This window comes from Melanerpes formicivorus, unplaced genomic scaffold, assembly GCF_026170545.1.
Source record: "Melanerpes formicivorus ecotype bairdi unplaced genomic scaffold, bMelFor1.0.p_v2 SCAF_9, whole genome shotgun sequence".
NCBI lineage: Eukaryota > Metazoa > Chordata > Aves > Piciformes > Picidae > Melanerpes > Melanerpes formicivorus.
Genome location: NW_027142361.1, coordinates 11,656,537 through 11,676,781, shown reverse-complemented (window position 1 = coordinate 11,676,781; position 20,245 = coordinate 11,656,537). Strand labels below are relative to the sequence as shown.

Genomic DNA, 20,245 nt, shown 5'->3' with positions numbered 1-20,245 from the left:
CCATTACAACCTAGATGTTTGCCAATCACCAAGCCATCAGTAAATCATCTTAACAGAGCTTTCCAATTATTGAGTGATGCTGGATAATGTATAGGAAGTCCCTAATACCTTTCAGGAGTCAAAGCTTCTGGATTGTACCAAGTCTGTTGATAGAACCACACCCTGGGCTGCTGCCTGGGCTTCCTCAAAATCCATTTTTCATGCCCTTCTACTGTTGTTGGTAAGATTCTAAATAATTAAATATTTTCAACTGTTGCTCTAAACTGTTGCTTAATTATTTAACTTTCTACTCCCAGAAGTTAAAGCAGCGAATAGGCTACGCAGTACATGCAGGGGACACCACAAAAAAAGGCACAAGCCACTAAGACATGATTCAACACTTGGCTAATCTCAGATGGCTGAAAAAGTGACATGGAAGGATTTACTCAACCTGTTGTCATAGCCTAGATGACAGAAGAGGAAAAGAAAAGAACATGAAAGATTTGTTATACCAAGCCCATGCAGGAAAGTTCGAGCTTCTTTTCTAAAATAAGTATGCTAGTTTTTAGCTCTCAGAGGACTATGAGATTCCTCTCAATGTTTTAGGAATTAAATATTACCTTATGCTTTCTTGTCCCATGAATAGTCAAAAGAAGCAGCAATTTAACTAGAATCCTAACAGTTGATTAAAGCAACACAGAACACTGAAAAAGAACGGTTGTATTTTATGGGCTACTTACATACCTCATGTAATAAACACATGCTATGCTTTGGCTTAATGCCTTAGAATAGTAAGGGAAAGTAGGCAAAAAAATATATAATCTCTTGCATATTAAACACATTTAGAGGCTGCTTCTGCACAATGGTCACATATAACAAGTTCCTACAGTACAAGCAGTTAATTGTAGCTTTGTGAAATGAATTAAGGCACTTGAATTTCATCTTGAAACTATGAGTCAAGCTAAATATCAAATATTGTCTCAGCTGAGACACAAACTATTACATTTTTAAATTGAAATGGGCTATTAATAAAACATTAACCTGATTAGTAATAACTGGCAGCAGATCTGAAGTAGGGTGTATTCAAACCCCTGGGATTATGGGAGAAAAAAAATATTTCCTTCTCAAAGTGCTACTGTGGAAGAATTAAGTGATTAAATTGACTGAAAGTGTGATGACTATTGCAGCTTTCTCCTCAATTTTTCATTTTTTTTAAAAAATGTGGATTAAAGCAATTGTAAGCAACAACTCCACCTCCACTGATTCACTATGCATTATGGAGTGCTAACTCACAAGATGGCCCTGGCACCTCTCTGCAGTTGCTTCAGGAAGCCTTGAGGAGGGATGCAGGCTTCAGGCCCCTGGCACAGAGCACTCAGAGTGTGTCAGAACTTTTTGACAGTAAATCTCAGCCAGGCATTTGCTACAGCTCATCAGATGCTGAGAAAAATCAGAAGAGACAAGAACTCACTGTTCTCTAACCTAAGAGAGTAACAATTTACTGTGCCAAAAATTCTTAATGTATTACCCAACTCTTCTTCCAAGTCCAAGGTAGTGAGAGGCTTCACCAAGCAAGTGACACCTGCTGTCCCCAGAACAGTTTCCAAAAAGGCACAACCAATAGGTTCAGTGACTTCAATTCACATTAAATGGCAATGTCAGTAAGAACCCAACTGTCCACTCGTATTTTCCTGCATCTCAGCAGCTGTGTACTGCACAAGTGTCAGTGAAGTGAAATGAAAAAAACCTGATCTTCATCTATTTTTTTGTTTTTAAACTTTTGCCTGACTATTGTAACAGAAAGAAACTAACCAACCAATCACCCCACTCTCTGCATTAATTCTGCTCAGTTTCCCAGTCTGGTTCATAACAAAACCACAAACACCTGTGTCAGACTTTGAAACAAATCGCTGCAGCAGAACTGATTCTTTCAGTTGCAATGCTAAAATACTATCAGCTTCAAATGTTTACAAAACTCTAACTTCAGAAATATTTTTCTTAATACCTTATGCTATGCAGAAGCTATGAAATACTAATTTTCATAGCCACAGAATCATAGAATCACTAAAGCTACAAAAGACCATCAAGATCATCTAATCTGAATGTAACGCAACTACCATGACCACTAAATCATGTCCTGAAGTGCCACACCTACAGGCTTCTTGAATACCACCAGGGATGGCAACTCCACCACTCCCTTGGATAACCTGTTCCAATGTCTCACCCCTCTCTCAGTAAAGAAGTTATCCCTAATGTCCAATCTAAACCTCCCCTAGCATAACTTAAAATCACCATCTTTCATCCTATTGCTAGTTACTTGGGAGAAGAGACCAGCACCAGCCTCACTATAACGTCCTTTCAAGTAGTTGCAGAGTGCAAGGAGATCTCCCCTTAGCTTTCTCTTCCCTAAACGAAACAACCTCAGCTCTCTCAGCTGCTCTTCGTGTGACATGCCCTCCATGTTGTTCTCTGGACATGCTCCAGGACCTCAATATCTTTCCTATACTGTGGCACCCAGAACTGAACACAGTACTCAAGCTGTGGCCTCAGCCTCACCAGGGCCGAATACAGGGGCACAATCACTTCCCTACTGGACACACTGTTTTTGATGCATGCCAGGATGCCCTTGGCTGCCTGGGCACACTGCCGGCTCATGTTCAGCTGGCCATCCACCAACAGCTCCAGATCCACCATCCTGCTTTCCAGCCACTCTTACCCAAGCCTGTAGCATTGCTTGAGATTGTTGTGACCAAAGTGCAAGAGATGGCACTTGGTCTTGTTAAACCTCATTCCATTGACCTCAGCCCATTGATTTAACCTGTCCAGATGTCTTTGCAGCACCTTCCTACTCTCAAGCAGATGAACACTCCTGTTCAATTTAGTGTCATCTGCAAATCTGCTGATTTTTCATTCTCTGCCAGATGCTACGGAAACAGGAAAGAAGTCACATTAGTGACTCTTAGGTGACATGCACAGCCTCACAATGTGTGAGCCAAAACAGTCAGCTCTTACATGGTTTTTAAGTCCAATAGGTAAGGATGCAGTCTACACCTGAAAACTCTTGACTACTGTGGTTTATTTTTATTTTTTAAATACACCTCTTGAACTAGTACCTGGTTATTTCAACTATAAATGCTCACATGAATTTTTAAAAAAGAGTAGTAATAAAATTGGAATGAAAGTGTATTTTGGGGTTTTTGCTACTCCTGGTACACTGCAGGCTATGCCAGATGCCTAATAATATTCACTATGACAATGGGAGAGAACTTAGAGTAGGAGAAGATGCAATGCCAGATTAGCAAAAACATCAAGGTGCCGTGTTTTTTTCCAATTTTTGGGGCTCTGGTTTACAGATATTGTTTGGATTTGATTCTGGATTACTTGGGTAAATATTTGGTGTGGACAATTTATTTGTGGTTTATGTATAGAGTAAGACTATGGTATGGAAAATGTGTTGATTTCTTGTGGCCAGCGAGATACAGGAATGTCACCTCTAGGCTTTAAGATTCCAGCGGAGGAAAGAATAACTTTAAGTGATGGCTGGGTGTAGTGAAGGATGCTTATGATCAGGGTTGTGCCCCAAACATTTGGGTAGGATATATTTTCTCTGTGTGTTAACTCTCCTTTGTTCCCCCTTCTTTCTGGGGGCAGCAGGGGGGATCCTGGCACCACTGAGTCCAGGTAAACAGCCTACCTGGGCGTGGTCTCACCCCTGCAGTACTAGAGGCAGGCTATATGTTTGTTTCCCCGAGTATAGCATATACTCAGGCCATATTTGGTAGGTGTCAGTTCATTGGTTAATGTTTGCGTTGGCAACAGATGCTTATTAGGCCAGTATTCACTGGGGCAAATGGTAAATAGGGGTCGTTTGGTAAATGAGCCCCCCCCACCTCGGTGTTGGAGCCTGTGTGTGTGCGTGCGTGCCAGCCAGTGCTTCGGGAGGCCTCGTGGTCCTTTTGCCACTGTCGCCCAGCTGCGTGTGGTGCCGTGGACAGCACTCCGTGGGATCAACCGCTGCATGATCCATCGTAGGAGAAAACCTGGTAGCCCATGTGAACCAGCGTTGCTGACCTGCCACTGACCCCCCTCTGATGGAGGAACCTTTTGTATCCTGGGAGAGAACAGCAGAGCCACGCGGTGCGGCCATGTGGCCGGCGCCATTTCCTGTCTCCTTATTACGGCACATCCGTGCCACGTTGTCTGGATTATAAACATTATTGAGGAAAGACTCCACAAAGTTCTCAGCTTGTGAGTAAGGCAAGCCCTTTTGTAGAGCTACAGTTAGGATAGCGTTTATATTGCTCCGGGTGGAGGGTTGCCGGTCACTGACCAACCCCTCCCCCGCCACTCTCTGACTCAGTTTAGGTTATAAGTTCTGTGAATCATTTTGATTTAAATGCCCATACATAACATTCTGTAAAGATAGTTCCACTAACCGAATATTGATACCTGTGAAGGACGACTGTAAATACCCCGTTACAGAGTTTGTACATATATAAATAAACTTATATTTTCATTGATGGATCTGCCGCGCATTTCTGAGGGCATATCCATGACACTGGGATCCAAAGGTGATTTATTTTATGTGTATAATTCTGCTGCTGGTGATAACTAATGTGTATTTGCTGTATTCCTGGCATTGGGAGAGAAAGATGTCCAGACCGTGTTTTGTTATAAAAACTAGATCAAAAAGGAAGCGACGTGGCTCTAGGTCAGTCCCAGAGACGTCTAGTGATGAGGACTGTGGAGAATCTGTGGCAGTTAATAAGACAGCTAAAAAGTTAATTGGAAAGGCAGCCTTGAACAGTTTCGCTACTGATTCTGGCAAGCTGCCAGGGGCAGCGGCAGATGCCAATATGGCGCCTGCTCCTTCTCCTCCTCCTTCTCCGTCGGCCATTAACAGAGCAACGTCAGTTCCGCCCACTCTCGCAGTGGGACCAGAAATCACTACCCCAGCAGCTGATTTATCTCAAGACCTGTCAGATTCTGTTAAGGTGGCTGTAAATTCAAACACAGCTCCAGTTAAGGTGGCTGTTTTAAAGACTAGAAGTGGAAAGACCAAAGAGGATCCAGGAGCTAATGGAGGAGAAGAGCAGGAGACTGATCCTGGTGAGGGACCCTCTACTAGAAAAGATCCTGCTGAGGAGGAAGAGAAAATTTGTTTCAAAGATCTAGCTGACTTAGTGAGAGCAAACCAGGATAGAGATGCAGCTAAGACAGGAGCTGGCAGTGGTGGTTCACAGCTTAAAGACATCCTTAGAAGATGGTAGCAGGATAATTAGGACAACAAGTTGAGGAAGAAGAGGATGATATTACCGAATGTTCTTCACCACGTGAGGAATTACGAAATGTCCGTAAAGATTACACCAGGGCAGATAAGGAGCCAGTTCTAGCTTGGCTTAGTAGGTGTTATGATACAGGTGCTCCAGCTCTAATAGTTGAAGACAAGTCAGCAGCTCAGTTAGGAACTCTCTCAAGGGATAATGGAATAGATAGACATCTAGGCAGGGTTCTCGGTAAGGTTAATTTGTGGATATGCCTTTTAATGGCGGTTGCCCTGAGATACCCTTCCCGAGATGATCTTCCATGGAATCTTAAACCCTGGACTACCATAGATGAGGGAATTAAGCGCTTGAGAGAATTTGCTGTTAGAGAGATACACTATGGTGAACATGAAACTCTGAATCCTGATGAGATTCCTGTGGGTATTGGTCTTGCTAAAAAGATCATCAAACTTGCTCCTTCCAATTATGCAAACATTCTGGAAAGCAGAATTGTGTCAAGAAATTATGGTGGAGCTCCTCCTACGGTTGGCCAATTCAGTGATCAAATGAGACAATTGGAGGATAGCATGACACGTGTTTCTTTGGTTTCGGTCATTAAAACTATGTCTGGTGATATGCAGAATTGCATAAGAGAGTTAAAGGATGAATTTAAAAATTCCATATCCTAATTGGCACAAAGGGATAATTCTAATTCTTCCTCCAGGTGAATACAAGTTTCATCTGTGAGGAATACACGTCCTCCAAGGAGGTAATTCCAAAACAGATCAAATCAAAACAGACCAGCAAGGCAATCAAGTAGGACTATTTTGATAACTCTGCGTGATCAGTTTGGTGAGAACATGAACCAGTGGGATGGCCAACCAACTTCTAATCTTTTCAGGAGACTGAGGGAATTGCAAAGTGGCAGAACCCGAGGTAGCAATACCAGAAAGGTAGCTGTTACTTCCACAGTTCCTCAGAAGAACTCTAGAAACTCCAACAGTGGCTCCGGTTATAACATGCAAATCTATAACACTGCACACTGTGTGCAATGCACATGTGGGCATGCTCCTCATAACTAGGGGTGCCCTGCCTCCCACCAGGGGGAGGAGAAGGATAACAGAGATAACAGAATCTATTGGGATGTGTATATCCAGTGGCCTGGCAATTTCAGAAGTACAGGGCCTTGGTTGACACAGGAGCTCAGCGCACCATAATACCATCAAATTATCAGGGATCAGAGCCTATAACTATTCTGGGAGTCACTGGTGGATCCATGCTGGGTTGAGGCAGCCCCCTTCCCTACCCCTGGCAACAATAAACACTCAGACAAATGGATTGCAAAAGTGATGGAGAGTTTAAATAGAAAGCAGTGAACTTTTACAGAAAGCTAAAAGCGCAGTGACAAAGAAAGATCCCAAAGCAGACCCACAGAGATACCATCCCCACCTGAGGGTACACTCGAGACCCCCAGGGCTCCTTCTTCCCCCTCCCACTGCTAGGCTAGTCTCAGCTGGCCAGATCTGAGACTGCCCATCCCCCCGTGGCCTTGGGCCTAGCCAGGCCCAAAGCCAGGAGACATCTCCCCCAGTTAACAGCTGACAGAGGAGGAAGAAAAGAGAGCATGCTAGACTCCGCACTGCATCTTATAGTGGTGCAAAGGATTGTGGTAGGAAATACTACATGATTTCCTGTATCCACCCCTCTGGGCTGGACTTCTGGACACAGGAAGTAAACATTGCAGGGGGGTACCCAGATCAAACTGCAACAGGATCTCAAGAGTTAAGTAAGGTGGAGGTTAATATAAGTTTAAATGGTAAACAAGGGAGGAAGCATACAGTTGTGACCGGACCTGATACACCTTTTATTTTGAGAATTGATTTTCTGAGAGAAGGGCATTTCAAAGACCCTAGAGGTTATAAATGGGCTTTTGGAGTAGCTTCTGTAGAAATTGATGGACAAAAATTGAAGCTGTCTGCTAGGCCTGAGCTTTCTGATGAATCTGCAGTTGTGGGACAACACAAGATAAAGGACATTAAATTGTCAGTTGCTTCTCAGACTGTGCATCACAGACAATACAGAACCAACCGTGACTCTTTGTTGCCCATTCAGAATCTGATTTGTCAGTTGGAGAGTCAGAAAGTCGTCAGCAAAACTCATTCACCTTTCAACAGTCCAGAGTGGCCTGTGCGGAAGCAGAATGGAGACTGGCGTCTGACGGTAGACTACCGAGCCCTAAATGAAGTAACACCACCTATGAGTGCAGCAGTACCAGACATGATGGAGCTACAGTATGAGCTGGAATCCAAAGAGGCCAAATGGTATGCTACCATAGACATTGCTAATGCATTTTTCTCTATTCCCATAGCAGAGGAATGCAGGCCTCAGTTTGCTTTCACCTGGAGAGGAATCCAGTGCACTTTCAACAGGCTGCCAATGGGCTGGATCCACAGCTCAAGCATCTATCATGCAGTAATCCACGATGGAGAAGGAGAATCCAGTCAGTTTGCAGAGGTAAAAGCTGTCCAGCTAGCTCTCAACGTAGCTGAACGTGAGAGATGGCCAAAGCTTTATCTCTACACCAACTCATGGAGGGTAGCTGAAGCTCTGTGGGGTTGGCTAAAGAACTGGAAGAATAGTGGTTGGCAGAGGAAAGGAAAACCCATTTGGGCAGCCGACCTGTGGCAGGACATTGCTGATCGAATCGAGAGAATTCCAATGAAGGTGAGACACATTGATGCTCACATTCCTAAGAGCAAAGCTACTGAGGAACAGCAACACAACCATCAGGCAGATCTAGCTGCAAGAGTTTCTCAAGTAGACATGGACTCTGATCCTGATCTCGACTGGAAACACCGAGGTGAGATATTCTTAGCTCGGTGGGCTCATGATTCATCAGGACATCAAGGCAGAGATGCAACATACCAATGGGCTCGTGACAGACCCATAGACATTTCCATGGATGCTATCACACAAGTCATCCATGACTGTGACATTTGTGCTGCTATTAAGCAGGCAAAACGAATTAAGCCCTTGTGGTATGGTGACAGATGGTCCAAGTACAAGTATGGTGAAGCTTGGCAGATTGACTACATCACTCTACCACGTTCTCGTTCTGGTAAGCAACACGTGCTTACTATGGTAGAGGCAAACACTGGATGGTTGGAAACTTATCCAGTTCCACATGCAACTGCACGCAACACCATTCTCGGTCTGGAGAGAAATGCTGTGGAGACATGGAACTCCAGAGAGGATTGAGTCAGACAACGGAACTCATTTCAAGAACAACCTTGTAAAGAACTGGGCAAAAGAGCTTGGTTTTGAGTGGATATTCCATATTCCCTACTATGCACCAGCTTCAGGGAAAATTGAATGCTACAACGGTATGTTGAAGACCACTCTTAAAGCCATGGGGGGTGGATCTTTGAAAAACTGGGAAAAACATTTATTACGAGCAACCTGGCTGGTGAATAGTAGAGTGTCGAGGGTAGAGGGGAAGGCTGGGCCTTCTCCCCCCCCCGTAAAGTGAAGGGAAGAAAATTGAAAGGAAAAAAAAATGCACAGCCGGATTAGCAAGGGAATGTGCTGTATTTACAAAGCAGTTTAGAGTATGCAGGGAAATATATACAGAATTTGCAGTATTTACAATATATACAGAAATATGCAACAAAGTGACACAGGAATGAGATTTCCCTCCTCTGCTGAGGAGGGTTCCCCACCCCTCTATCCCCCTTCTCTCCCCTTTTCCCCAGAGAGGGTTAGAAAGAGAGAAAGAGAGCAAATGTTAATTAAAAGCAGTTAGGCGGTTATGTGTTAGAAGAGGCCTTATCTCTTCGGTCAGTGTGGCCAAAAGCCCAGAAAGATGCGAGCTGCCTCAAGGAAGAAAAAGAAGTGCAGGACTGCCCAGAATACTCTGCTGTACTCGCAAGTTGAAAAGTGTTTTCTACCAATCTACCAATGAAATTAGTTTAGATCTGTCTTTCCTTCATAAACATTCAGCCATAATGTCCCCCTTCTTAAAGGGACAGCCTCAAACGGTCACATAGAGGTTCAGTGAACCGAGCTGGACCTGCACTTTCAGATCTGCTGCAGAAAGTAGAAGGTGATAGAGTTCCTTTTGTTAGAGAAAAGAATCTGTTAGGTAAAACTGTTTGGGTATTTTCTCCCTCAGGAGAGGCTAAACCTGTCTGAGGGGTGGTTTCAGCTGAAGGTCCGGGTCACACTTATTGGGTAATGCAAGAGAATGGTGAAATTCAGTGTATTCCACAAAGAAATTTAACTTTAGCTGAAAGAGTTTAATTTCAACCTGCTATACAGCTACATTGCGTCCAATGGAAGAATCAACAAGGAATCTACGGTGCACGAACCCTGAGATCGCTGAGAGCCCTGAGTCAACTAGGAAACACTGAGATTCCCTGTTTCCCTTTTCTTTGCTTCGTCGGCGAAGAAAATAAACTGTTTTCCATTTTTCTCATTTTCTGATTTTTCTTGGACTTTTGAATCATCTGCATCTGAGTATAGGCGGGATGGACTATGAACTTTACTTACAAACTGTAAATATTGTTTTGGATTGGATGGACGGTGTGAACAGCCAATGAAATTGTTTAGAAGGGGTGGACTGTGACCGTTTGAGGCTGTCCCTTTAAGAAAGGGGACATTGTGGCTGCATTTTTATAAACGAAAGACAGATCTAAACTAATTTCATTGGTAGATTGGTAGAAAGCACCTTTGAACTTGGAGTTCAGCAGAGACTTGTGGGCAGTCTTGCATTTTCTCCCCTTCCTTGCGCAGCTCACAGCTTCTGGGCTTTTGGCCAGACTGAGCTTGGAAAAAGATAAGGCCTCTGCTAACACACTTGCTCTAACCATATAACTGCTTTTAATTAACAATTGCTCTTTTTCTCTCCTTCTAACCCTTTTTGGGGAAAAGGGGGAGAGAAGGGGGTACAGGGGTGGGGAACCCTCCTCAGCAGAGGAGGGAATCTCATTCCTGTGTCATTTTATTGTATATTTCTGTATATATATTGTAAATACTGTAAATTCTCTATATATTTCCCTGCGTCTCCTAAACTGCTTTGTAAATATAGCACACAATCCCTTTGCTAATCCGGCTGCATTTTTTTTTCCTTTCAATTTTCTTCCCTTTACTTACAGGGGGGGGAAGAAGGCTTTGTGGCCTTTCCCTTCAAACCTCAACAAACAGCCTTCAGAAAATTAAAGACAGCAACAATGTTCAAGGTCCAAGGGCTGCAGAAACAGAAAAAAAGAAAATAAAAACCTCTTCCAAACTTTGGATTTGTTTTCCCACAGTTGCTGTTTTTAATAGCCAGAAGATACTTGTATTCTAATTACAAAAAGGTTTACTAATTCTGTTCTTCTGCAGAAACTGTATTGTAATGTCAAGGTGCATCTGAATAGCTCATAAAAGTTACTGATACTGTCACTGATGTAATATTTGTGTTTGTTGTAGACAGGGCTCTTCCCTCACATCATACACACAAGGCACTGTTGCATTGCAAAATTCCAAACATAAGAATTCACCACAACTGACTACACCAGCCACCATTTAACTGGATATTCAAAACAGTCTCAAAGCAACAGAGGGCAGACACAAATAGCTCTTACCAGTAAATAATCAAAAGAGAAGATTGCATCTGTAGTAATCTCAACATATGCAATAGAAAATGTTTTTTTAGAGAAACTAATCTCTAAATAATCTCAGTACAAAGCATAGTTGCTCCAAGAAGGCTTACTCATTGCAACTTACATTTTAAAGAAAATAATCCACTATTTTAACATGAAAAAAAATATTTAGGAACATGAAAAGAAAAACCTTTAACAGCTGCTCTGTGTAACCATTTGAGGCGGTACCTTTAACAAAGGGACACCATGGCTGAATGTTTTATAAACAAGACAGGTCTAAACTAATTTCATTGGTGGAGAAGCAGAGCACTGCCTTAAGCTTTGATTCCCAGTGAGACTGGTCTCACTCAGTCTTGCACTTTTCTCCCCCTCCTTCTGCAGCTCACAGCTTCTGGGCTTTCGGCCAGACTGACCTTGAACAGATAAGGCCTCCACTAACACATTTGCTCTAACCATATTCTGCTTTAATTAACAGTTATTCCTTTTCTCTCTTTCTAACCCTCTCTGGGGAAAAGGGGGAGAGAAGGGGGTACGGGGGGAAAACCCTTCCTCCTGGTGGGGGAAGGGAATCTCATTCCTGTGTTACTTTGTTGTATATTTCTGTGTATATATTGTAAAGATTGTAAATTCTGTATATTCCCCTGCATTTCCTAAACTGCTTTGTAAATACAGCACATGATCCTTTGCTAATCCGGATGTGTTTTTTTTTTCTTTCAATTTTCTTCCCTTTACTTACAGGAGGGGGCAGAAGGCTTGAGGCCTTCCCCTCACTCTCGACACTCTGATAAAACAATTTTCCATTTTCATATGCTCAATAATCTCCAAGAGCTGTCTACAATTACACTTGGGAGAATCGCAAATCTACAGAAGTCTACATTTCCTAATCTACAGAAGTCTACATTTCCTAATCTACAGAAGTCTCCTCTGTTAGATTAAATAAGACTGCATACACAATGTCGGCATTTTGAGTAGTTAATTTCTAAAGAATAATAACAAGGATATACTTTGCAAATTATGTTGCTGCACATATTTAAGATTCAAAAAAATAACAGAAAAGGATTTTCCAACTATAGTTGGGAAAATTACAATCTACAGGTGGTACATTTCAACATATTTTCAGCAATACAATGACTTCCGAAAATGAAACTGCTCTATAATAAATGGTCCTCCAAGGCCTTCTGAATATAGAAGTTCAGGGTTATTAAAATTGGTAAAGTGAAAATCAGTAATGCATTTCTGACAACTCAGCTTCCTGCGACTGAGATCAGAGCAATTTTATTGTTTAAGGGCCACTTACATCTATTTAAGAAATTATCGATGTTCTTGTTTTTCCTCAGTGCTGGATAATCCAGATCAAGTACCAAAGAATTCAAGCCATCCTGGAAAAAAAAAAAAAAAAGAAGAAAAAAAAAAGAAGTTAATTAAATTCTAAAATCTTAATCAACAACTTAATCAGTCTCAGTGTAGTAGTTTTATCTATCATTCCAGCTCTGAAATCTCCAGCATAAGACAGAAATGTTTCCTTGGGTTTTTGAGCCTTGACAGAGCAACACAGAGACTTAAGTCAGAGACCACATCATGTTTATTAAGAGGTAGTGTGACCGTTTGAGGCTGTGCCTTTAAGAAAGGGAATATGGTGGACGGAAGTTGGTAAACGGAAAGAATAATCTAAACTAATTTCATTGGTGAAGTGGGAGGAAGCACCTTCTGAACTGGGAGTGAACTGGGCATTACAGCACTTTTCTATCAGTCAGCTTCCGCTCCTCCACAGTGCAGCATCTCTCTCTGTGCTGGGCTTTCTGCCAGGACTTCGGCCTTGAAACCAATAAGATAGAAGGCCTGTATTAACTGCTTTCCAATTAACACAAAACTGCTTTTAACTTCTTTCTTTCTCTTTCTCTCTCTCTTTTCTGACCTACTCTGGGGAAAGGGGGGGGAGAGAGTGGGAAAGCGGAGGTGGGGAACCCCCTCAGCAAGGGAGGGTTACTCTCATTTCTGTGTTACTTTATTGTATATCTTTGTATATATTGTAAATATTGTAAATTTGTATATATTCCCCCGCATACCCTACATTACTTTGAAAATATAAAGCTCCACTGCTTTGCTAATTCAGCTTGTGAGGTTTTTTTTTCCTTTCCCTTCAATTTTCTTTCCCTTTACTTTACAAGGGGGAAGGGAGGAGGCTTCTTGGCCTTACCCTTCCAACCCACCACATTTTTTTTTTCTTGGCTTACCCAACGTGCAGCAGATAATTAGTTTAATTTATTACTTGATTGATTTAGTGTTTTCTAGCTGAATTAGCAAACATGAAGGTGTTGTGGTTTGTGGAGCAATTATTCTTTTCAATTTTTGGGGCTCTGGTTTACAGATATTGTTTGGGTTTGATTTTGGATTACCTGGGTAAATATTTGGTGCGGACAATTTATATGTGGGTTATGTATAGAGTTAGATTATGGTATGGAAAATGTATTAATTTCTCATGGCCTGTGAGATACAGAAATGTTACCTCCACCACTCTCCCAATTGAGATAAAGGGTTTTAAGATTCCACCGGAAGAGAGAGTAGCTTTAAGTGATGCCTGGGATCCAAAGGTGATTTATGTGATGTGTATAAATCTGTTGCTGGTGATGGTAATTGCATATTTACTGTTCTCTCAGCGGCGAGAGAGAAAGATATCCAAAGCTTGTTTTCTTATTAAAACTAGATCAAAAAGAAAACGTCGTGGCTCGGGATCAGTCCCAGAGTCATCTAGTGATGAGGAAGCTGGAGACTCTCTGTCAGTTAAAAAGAAGGTTAAAAGTCAATTGGTAAAGCAGCTCTAAATGACTCTGATGATTCTAGCAAGCTGCCAAGGACGGCGGCTGGTATCAACATGGCGCCTGCTCCTTCTCCTCCTTCTTCTTCTCCTTCGGCCATTAACGGAGCAACGTCACTTCCACCCACTCCCTCAGTGGGACCGGAAGTCACTGCCCCAGCAGCTGATTTATCTCAGGACCTGTCAGCTTCCATTAAGGTGGCTGTAAATTCAAACACAGCTCCAGTTAAGGTGGCTACTTTAAAGACTAGAAGTGGAAAGGCCAAAGATGGAGAAGAAGAGCTGGAGACTGATCCTGGTGAGGGGCCCTCTACTCTAAAAGATCCTGCTCAGGAGGAAGAGAAGGTTTGTTTTAAAGATCTAGCTAACCTAGTGAGATCAAAGCAGGATACAGATGAAGTTAGGAAAGGAGCTGGCAAAGGTGGTTCTCAGCTTAAAGAGATCCTTAGGAGAATGACAGCAGGATTATATGGGCAAAGAATTCAGGGAGACGAAGATGAAGATGATATTTTGGAGTGTTCTTCTCCACGGGAGGAATTGCGAAATGTCCGTAAAGATTTCACCAGGGCAGATAAGGAGCCAGTTCTAGCTTGGCTTAGTAGGTGTTATGATACAGGTGCTCTGGCTCTGACAGTTGGAGACAAGTCAGCAGCTCAGTTAGGAACTCTCTCAAGGGATAATGGAATAGATAGACATCTAGGAAGGGCTCTCGGTAAGGTTAATCTGTGGATACGCCTTTTAATAGCGGTTGCCCTGAGATACCCTTCCCGAGATGATCTTCCATGGAATCCTAAACCCTGGACTACCATAGATGAGGGAATTAAGCGCTTGAGAGAATTTCCTGTTAGAGAGCTACTCTATGGTGAACATGAAACTCTGAATCCTGATGAGATTCCTGTGGGTATTCGTCTTGCTAAAAAGATCATCAAACTTGCTCCTTCTAATTATGCAAACATTCTGGCAAGCAGAATTGTGTCAAGAAGTTATGGTGGAGCTTCTCCCACGGTTGGCCAATTCAGTGATCAAATGAGACAATTGGAGGATAGCATGACACGTGGTTCTTTGGTTTCAGCCATTGAAACTCTGTCTGGAAAAATTGAGAATTGCATGAGAGAGTTAAAGGATGAATTTAGAAATTCCATATCCCAATTGGCACAAAGGGATAATTTCAATTCTCCCTCCAGGTGGGTACAAGTTTCATCTGTGAGGAATACACGTCCTCCAAGGAGGTCATTCCAAAACAGGACATTCCAAAACAGGTCATTCCAAAACAGACCACCAAGGCAATCATGTAGAACTATTTGGATAACTCTGCGTGATCAGTTTGGTGAGAACATGAACCGCTGGGATGGCCGACCAACTTCTAATCTTTTCAGGAGACTGAGGGAATTGCAAAGTGGCAGAACCCGAGGTAGCAATACCAGAAGGGTAGCTGTTACTTCCACAGTTCCCCAGAACGACTCTTATGGCTCCAACAGTGGCTCCAGTTATAACATGCAAAGTTATAACCCTGCAAACTATGTGCAATGCACATGTGCGCATGTTCCCCATAACTAGGGGTGCCCTGCCTCCCGCCAGGGGGAGGAGAGGGATAACAGAGATAATAGTATCTATTGGGATGTGTACATCCAGTGGCCTGGCACTTCACAATTTCGGAAGTACAGGGCCTTGGTTGACACAGGAGCTCAGTGCACCATAATACCATCAAATTATCAGGGATCGGAGTCTATAACTATTCTGGGAGTCACTGGTGGATCTCAAGAGTTAAGTAAGGTAGAGGTTAATATAAGTTTAACTGGTAAACAATGGAGGAAGCATACAGTTGTGACCGGACCTGATGCACCTTGTATTTTGGGAATTGATTTTCTGAGAGAAGGGCGTTTCAAAGACCCTAGAGGTTACAAATGGGCTTTTGGAGTAGCTTCTGTAGAAATTGATGGACAAAAATTGAAGCTGTCTGTTAGACCTGAACTTTCTGATGAATCTGCAGTTGTGGGACAACACAAGATACAGGACATTAAATTGCCGGTTGCTTCTCAGACTGTGCATCACAGGCAATACAGAACCAACCGTGACTCTTTGTTGCCCATTCAGAATCTGATTCGTCAGTTGGAAAGTCAGAAAGTCGTCAGCAAAACTCATTCACCTTTCAACAGTCCAGTGTGGCCTGTGCGAAAGCAGAATGGAGACTGGCGTCTGACAGTAGACTACCGAGCCCTAAATGAAGTGACACCACCTATGAGTGCAGCAGTACCAGACATGATGGAGCTACAGTATGAGCTGGAATCCAAAGAGGCCAAATGGTATGCTACCATAGACATTGCTAATGCATTTTTCTCTATTCCCATAGCAGAGGAATGCAGGCCTCAGTTTGCTTTCACCTGGAGAGGAATCCAGTACACTTTCAACAGATTGCCAATGGGCTGGATCCATAGCTCAAGCATCTGTCATGCAGTGATCCACGATGCTCTGAAGAAAGGAGGTGCTCCAGAACACATCCAGTTCATCGATGACATCATCGTCTGGGGTAAAACTGCTGAGGAAGTCTTCGAGAAAGGTAACAAAATCATTGACATTCTTCTGGATGCAGGTTTTGCCATCAAGCGAGACAAGGTGAAAGGACCTACGACAGAGATTCAATTTCTGGGAGTGCAGTGGCAGGATGGACGCCGACACATTCCAGTGGATGTGGTAAATAGTGTCTCTACCATGGCAAATCCCACAAACAAGCAAGAGACCCTACGTTTCTTGGGGATAGTGGGATTTTGGAGACTGCACATTCCTGGATACAGTCAGATTGTGAAACCTCTGTATGATGTATGCTGGACCTTGTTCTCACCAACAGGGAAGGGCTGGTAAGCAATGTGAGGCTCATAGACGGCCTTGGCTGCAGTGACCATGAAGCAGTTGAATTTAACATCCTCAGGGCAATCAGGAGGAAGTATTCCAAGCTCACGACCCTAGACTTTAGACGTGCAGATTTTGATCGCTTCAGGGATCTGCTAGCCAAAGTGTCGTGGGACAAAGCCCTGGAGGGAAGAGGGACCCAGGACAGCTGGTCAGTATTCAAGGACCACCTCCTCTGTGTCCAGGAGCTCTGTGTACCAACAAAGAGAAAAGCAGGTAAGAGTGCTAGGAGGCCTGCCTGGATGGGCAAGGAGCTACTGGACACACTATTACTTAAAAGGAAACTCTACAGGAAGTGGAGGGAAGGACTGGTAGAACAGGGGGAATACAAGGAAGCTGCCCGAGCAGCAAGAGTCCTGGTTAGGAAAGCCAAAGCAGAGTTTGAGTTGAATCTAGCCAGGGAGATTAAAGGGAATACTAAGAACTTTTACAGGTATATTAATGGGAAGAAGAAGACTAGGGAAGGTGTGGGCCCCCTCAGAAAGGAAAATGGTGACATGGTCACATGTGATGAGGAAAAGGCTGAGGTACTTAATAACTTCTTTACCTCAGTCTTCACTGCAAGGGCCTCTAGCCACACTCCTGATGTTATGGAAGTCAAAGCCAGGGACGGGGAGGAAGAACTGCCCATTGTAAGTGCAGATCAGGTTCGTGATCATCTGAAGAACCTGAAAGTGTTCAAGTCCATGGGACCCGACGGGATACACCCACGGGTACTGAGAGAACTGGCAGATGAGGTTGCTAAACCCCTCTCTATTATATTTCAAAAGTCCTGGCAGTCTGGTGAAGTCCCCACAGACTGGAAAAGGGGAAACATTGCCCCCATCTTCAAAAAGGGCAAGAAGGAGGAACCAGGGAACTACAGGCCAGTCAGTCTCACCTCTGTGCCTGGAAAGATCATGGAACAGATCCTCCTGGAGTCACTACTCGCTCAAAAGAATAGTGAAGAGGTGATTGGGAACAGTCAGCATGGCTTTGCCAAGGGCAAATCCTGCCTGACCAACCTGGTGGCCTTCTATGAGCAGGTGACAAAATTAATAGATGAGGGGCGAGCAACTGATGTCGTTTACCTGGACCTGAGCAAAGCCTTCGACACTGTCCCGCACCACATCCTGGTCTCCAAACTGATGACACATGGGTTTGATTGGTGGACCACTAGATGGATAAGGAACTGGCTTGATGGCCGCACCCAAAGAGTGGCTGTCAATGGCTCCATGTCCCAGTGGAGGCCAGTGACAAGTGGAGTCCCTCAGGGATCAGTCCTGGGACCTGTCTTATTCAACATCTTTGTGGGGGACATGGACAGTGGCATTGAGTGCACCCTCAGCAAGTTTGCTGATGACACCAAGCTGTGTGGTGCAGCAGACACGCTGGAGGGAAGGGAGGCCATCCAGAGGGACCTTGACAGGCTGGAGAGGTGGGCACAGGCCAACCTCATGAAGTTCAATAAGAGCAAGTGCAGGGTCCTGCATCTGGGTCGAGGCAATCCCAGGCACAAATACAGGCTGGGCAGTGACTGGCTGGAGGGTAGCCCTGAGGAGAGAGACTTGGGGGTGCTGGTGGACAAAAAGCTCAACATGAGCTCTCAGTGTGCACTTGCAGCCCGCAAAGCCAATCAGATCCTGGGCTGCATCAGGAGAAGTGTGGCTAGCAGGTCGAGGGAGGTGATCCTCCCCCTCTACTCAGCCCTGGTGAGACCCCACCTGGAGTACTGTGTCCAGTTCTGGAGCCCCTATTACAAGAGGGATGTGGAGGTGCTGGAACGTGTCCAGAGAAGGGCCACGAGGATGATCAGAGGGCTGGAGCACCTCTCCTATGAGAACAGACTGAAGGAGTTGGGGCTGTACAGTCTGCAGAAGAGAAGGCTCCGAGGTGACCTAATTGTAGCCTTCCAGTATCTGAAGGGGGCCTACAGGAAGGCTGGGGAAAGACTTCTCAGGATATCAGGTAGTGATAGGACTAGGGGGAATGGAATGAAGCTGGAGGTGGGGAGATTCAGGCTGGATGTGAGGAGGAGGTTCTTCACCATGAGAGTGGTGAAACCCTGGAATGGGTTGTCCAGGGAGGTGGTCGAGGCCCCGTCCCTGGGGGTGTTTAAGAGCAGGCTGGATGAGGCTCTGTCCAGCCTGATCTAGTGTGGGGTGTCCCTGCCCATGGCAGGGGGGTTGGAACTAGATGATCCTTGTGGTCCCTTCCAACCCTGAATGAAACTATGAAACTATGAAACTATGTGACTCGAAAGAGAAACCATTTCCACTGGGGACCTGAACAACAAGCAGCCTTTGACCAGATAAAGCAAGAGGTGATTCAAGCAATGGGTCTGGGACCTGTCCGAGATGGTCCAGACATTAAGAACATTTTGTACACGGCTGCAAGTGACAATGGTCCAACCTGGTGCTTGTGGCAAAAAGCTCCAGGTGAGACACGTGGACGACCTCTTGGTTTCTGGAGTCACGGTTACAGAGGTTCAGAGGCTAATTATACTCCAACAGAGAAAGAAATTTTAGCTGCCTATGAAGGAGTAAAAGCATCTTCTGAAGTGATTGGAACTGAATCACAACTTCTCTTAGCTCCCAGATTACCAGTTTTGAATTGGATGTTCAAAGGCAAAGGCTCCACACCACATCAGGTAGTCAGTAGAAATAGACAATTTATCAGTCTTCTCAGTAACTGAGGCTATAGCTAAGAACCTGATATTATTTTTTTCTTAATATATCAGGGAAAGACTAAGTTCTTGCAAGCCAGCACCAGAACAAGAGGACACAGTCTCAAGCTGTGCCAGGGGAGGTTCAGACTGGATGTTAGGAAGAAATTCTACACAGAGAGAGTGATTGCCCATTGGAATGGGCTGCCCGGGGAGGTGGTGGAGTCACCATCATTGGAGGTGTTTAGGAGGAGACTTGATAGGGTGCTTGGTTGCATGGTTTAGTTGATTAGGTGGTGTTGGATGATGGGTTGGATGTGATGATCTTGAAGGTCTCTTCCAACCTGGTCTGGTCTATTCTACTCTACTCTACTCTATCATTACAATTATGATGTTCATTCTAATAATACAGCTACCTGGATAGAGTTAAAGGCAAGGTCAAAGATTATTAAACACATTTGGAATGCCAGACTGAGCTAAATATACACATAACCAAGTAAGACTGTGGAGATGTAGAGATGTTGCTTTTCACCACAAAACACATTAATGATTAAGCACATTTTCAAAATTAAGAGATTTGACTGCAATTTATTTATTGCTTTTTACCTTCTAACAAATCAAAGTGTCTTGGGAAGTGTCATATGCAAGGTGACAAATTACGGGGTAGACAAATGATAAGGATTAAAAACTAGCTGAAAGACCAGGCCCAGGAAATTGTGATCACTAAGTCCAGTTGGATGTCACTCATCAGTAGTGTACTCCCGCACTCAACATAGGCCAGTACTGTTTAACATCTTCATTGCCTTCATTACACCTGCTAGACCCTGCAGTCAGTACAAAAGCGGGGGTGTGGTTGACATAGCAGATGTTTGTGCTGTCTTTCAACGGAACCTTGACAAGCTGAAGAACTGTGCAGCAAGAACTATCAAAAATTTTGACAAGGGGAAATGCCAAGTTTTTTATCTGGGGTCGAATAACACCAAGCACAGGTACA

The 20,245-nt window shown here is 43.9% G+C and overlaps 1 protein-coding gene across 4 annotated transcripts in view; it reads right to left on the bottom strand.

The window, feature by feature from the left end:
- Positions 1 to 20,245, bottom strand: part of ROCK2 (Rho associated coiled-coil containing protein kinase 2) — a 168,688-nt gene that overhangs the window by 67,894 nt on the left and 80,549 nt on the right. For all 4 annotated transcript variants that reach the window (XM_068143023.1, XM_068143024.1, XM_068143025.1 and 1 more), the window contains one exon: positions 12,183 to 12,264. In XM_068143023.1, the coding sequence (XP_067999124.1) occupies positions 12,183 to 12,264 (82 nt within the window). The remainder of the gene's footprint in view (positions 1 to 12,182; positions 12,265 to 20,245) is intronic.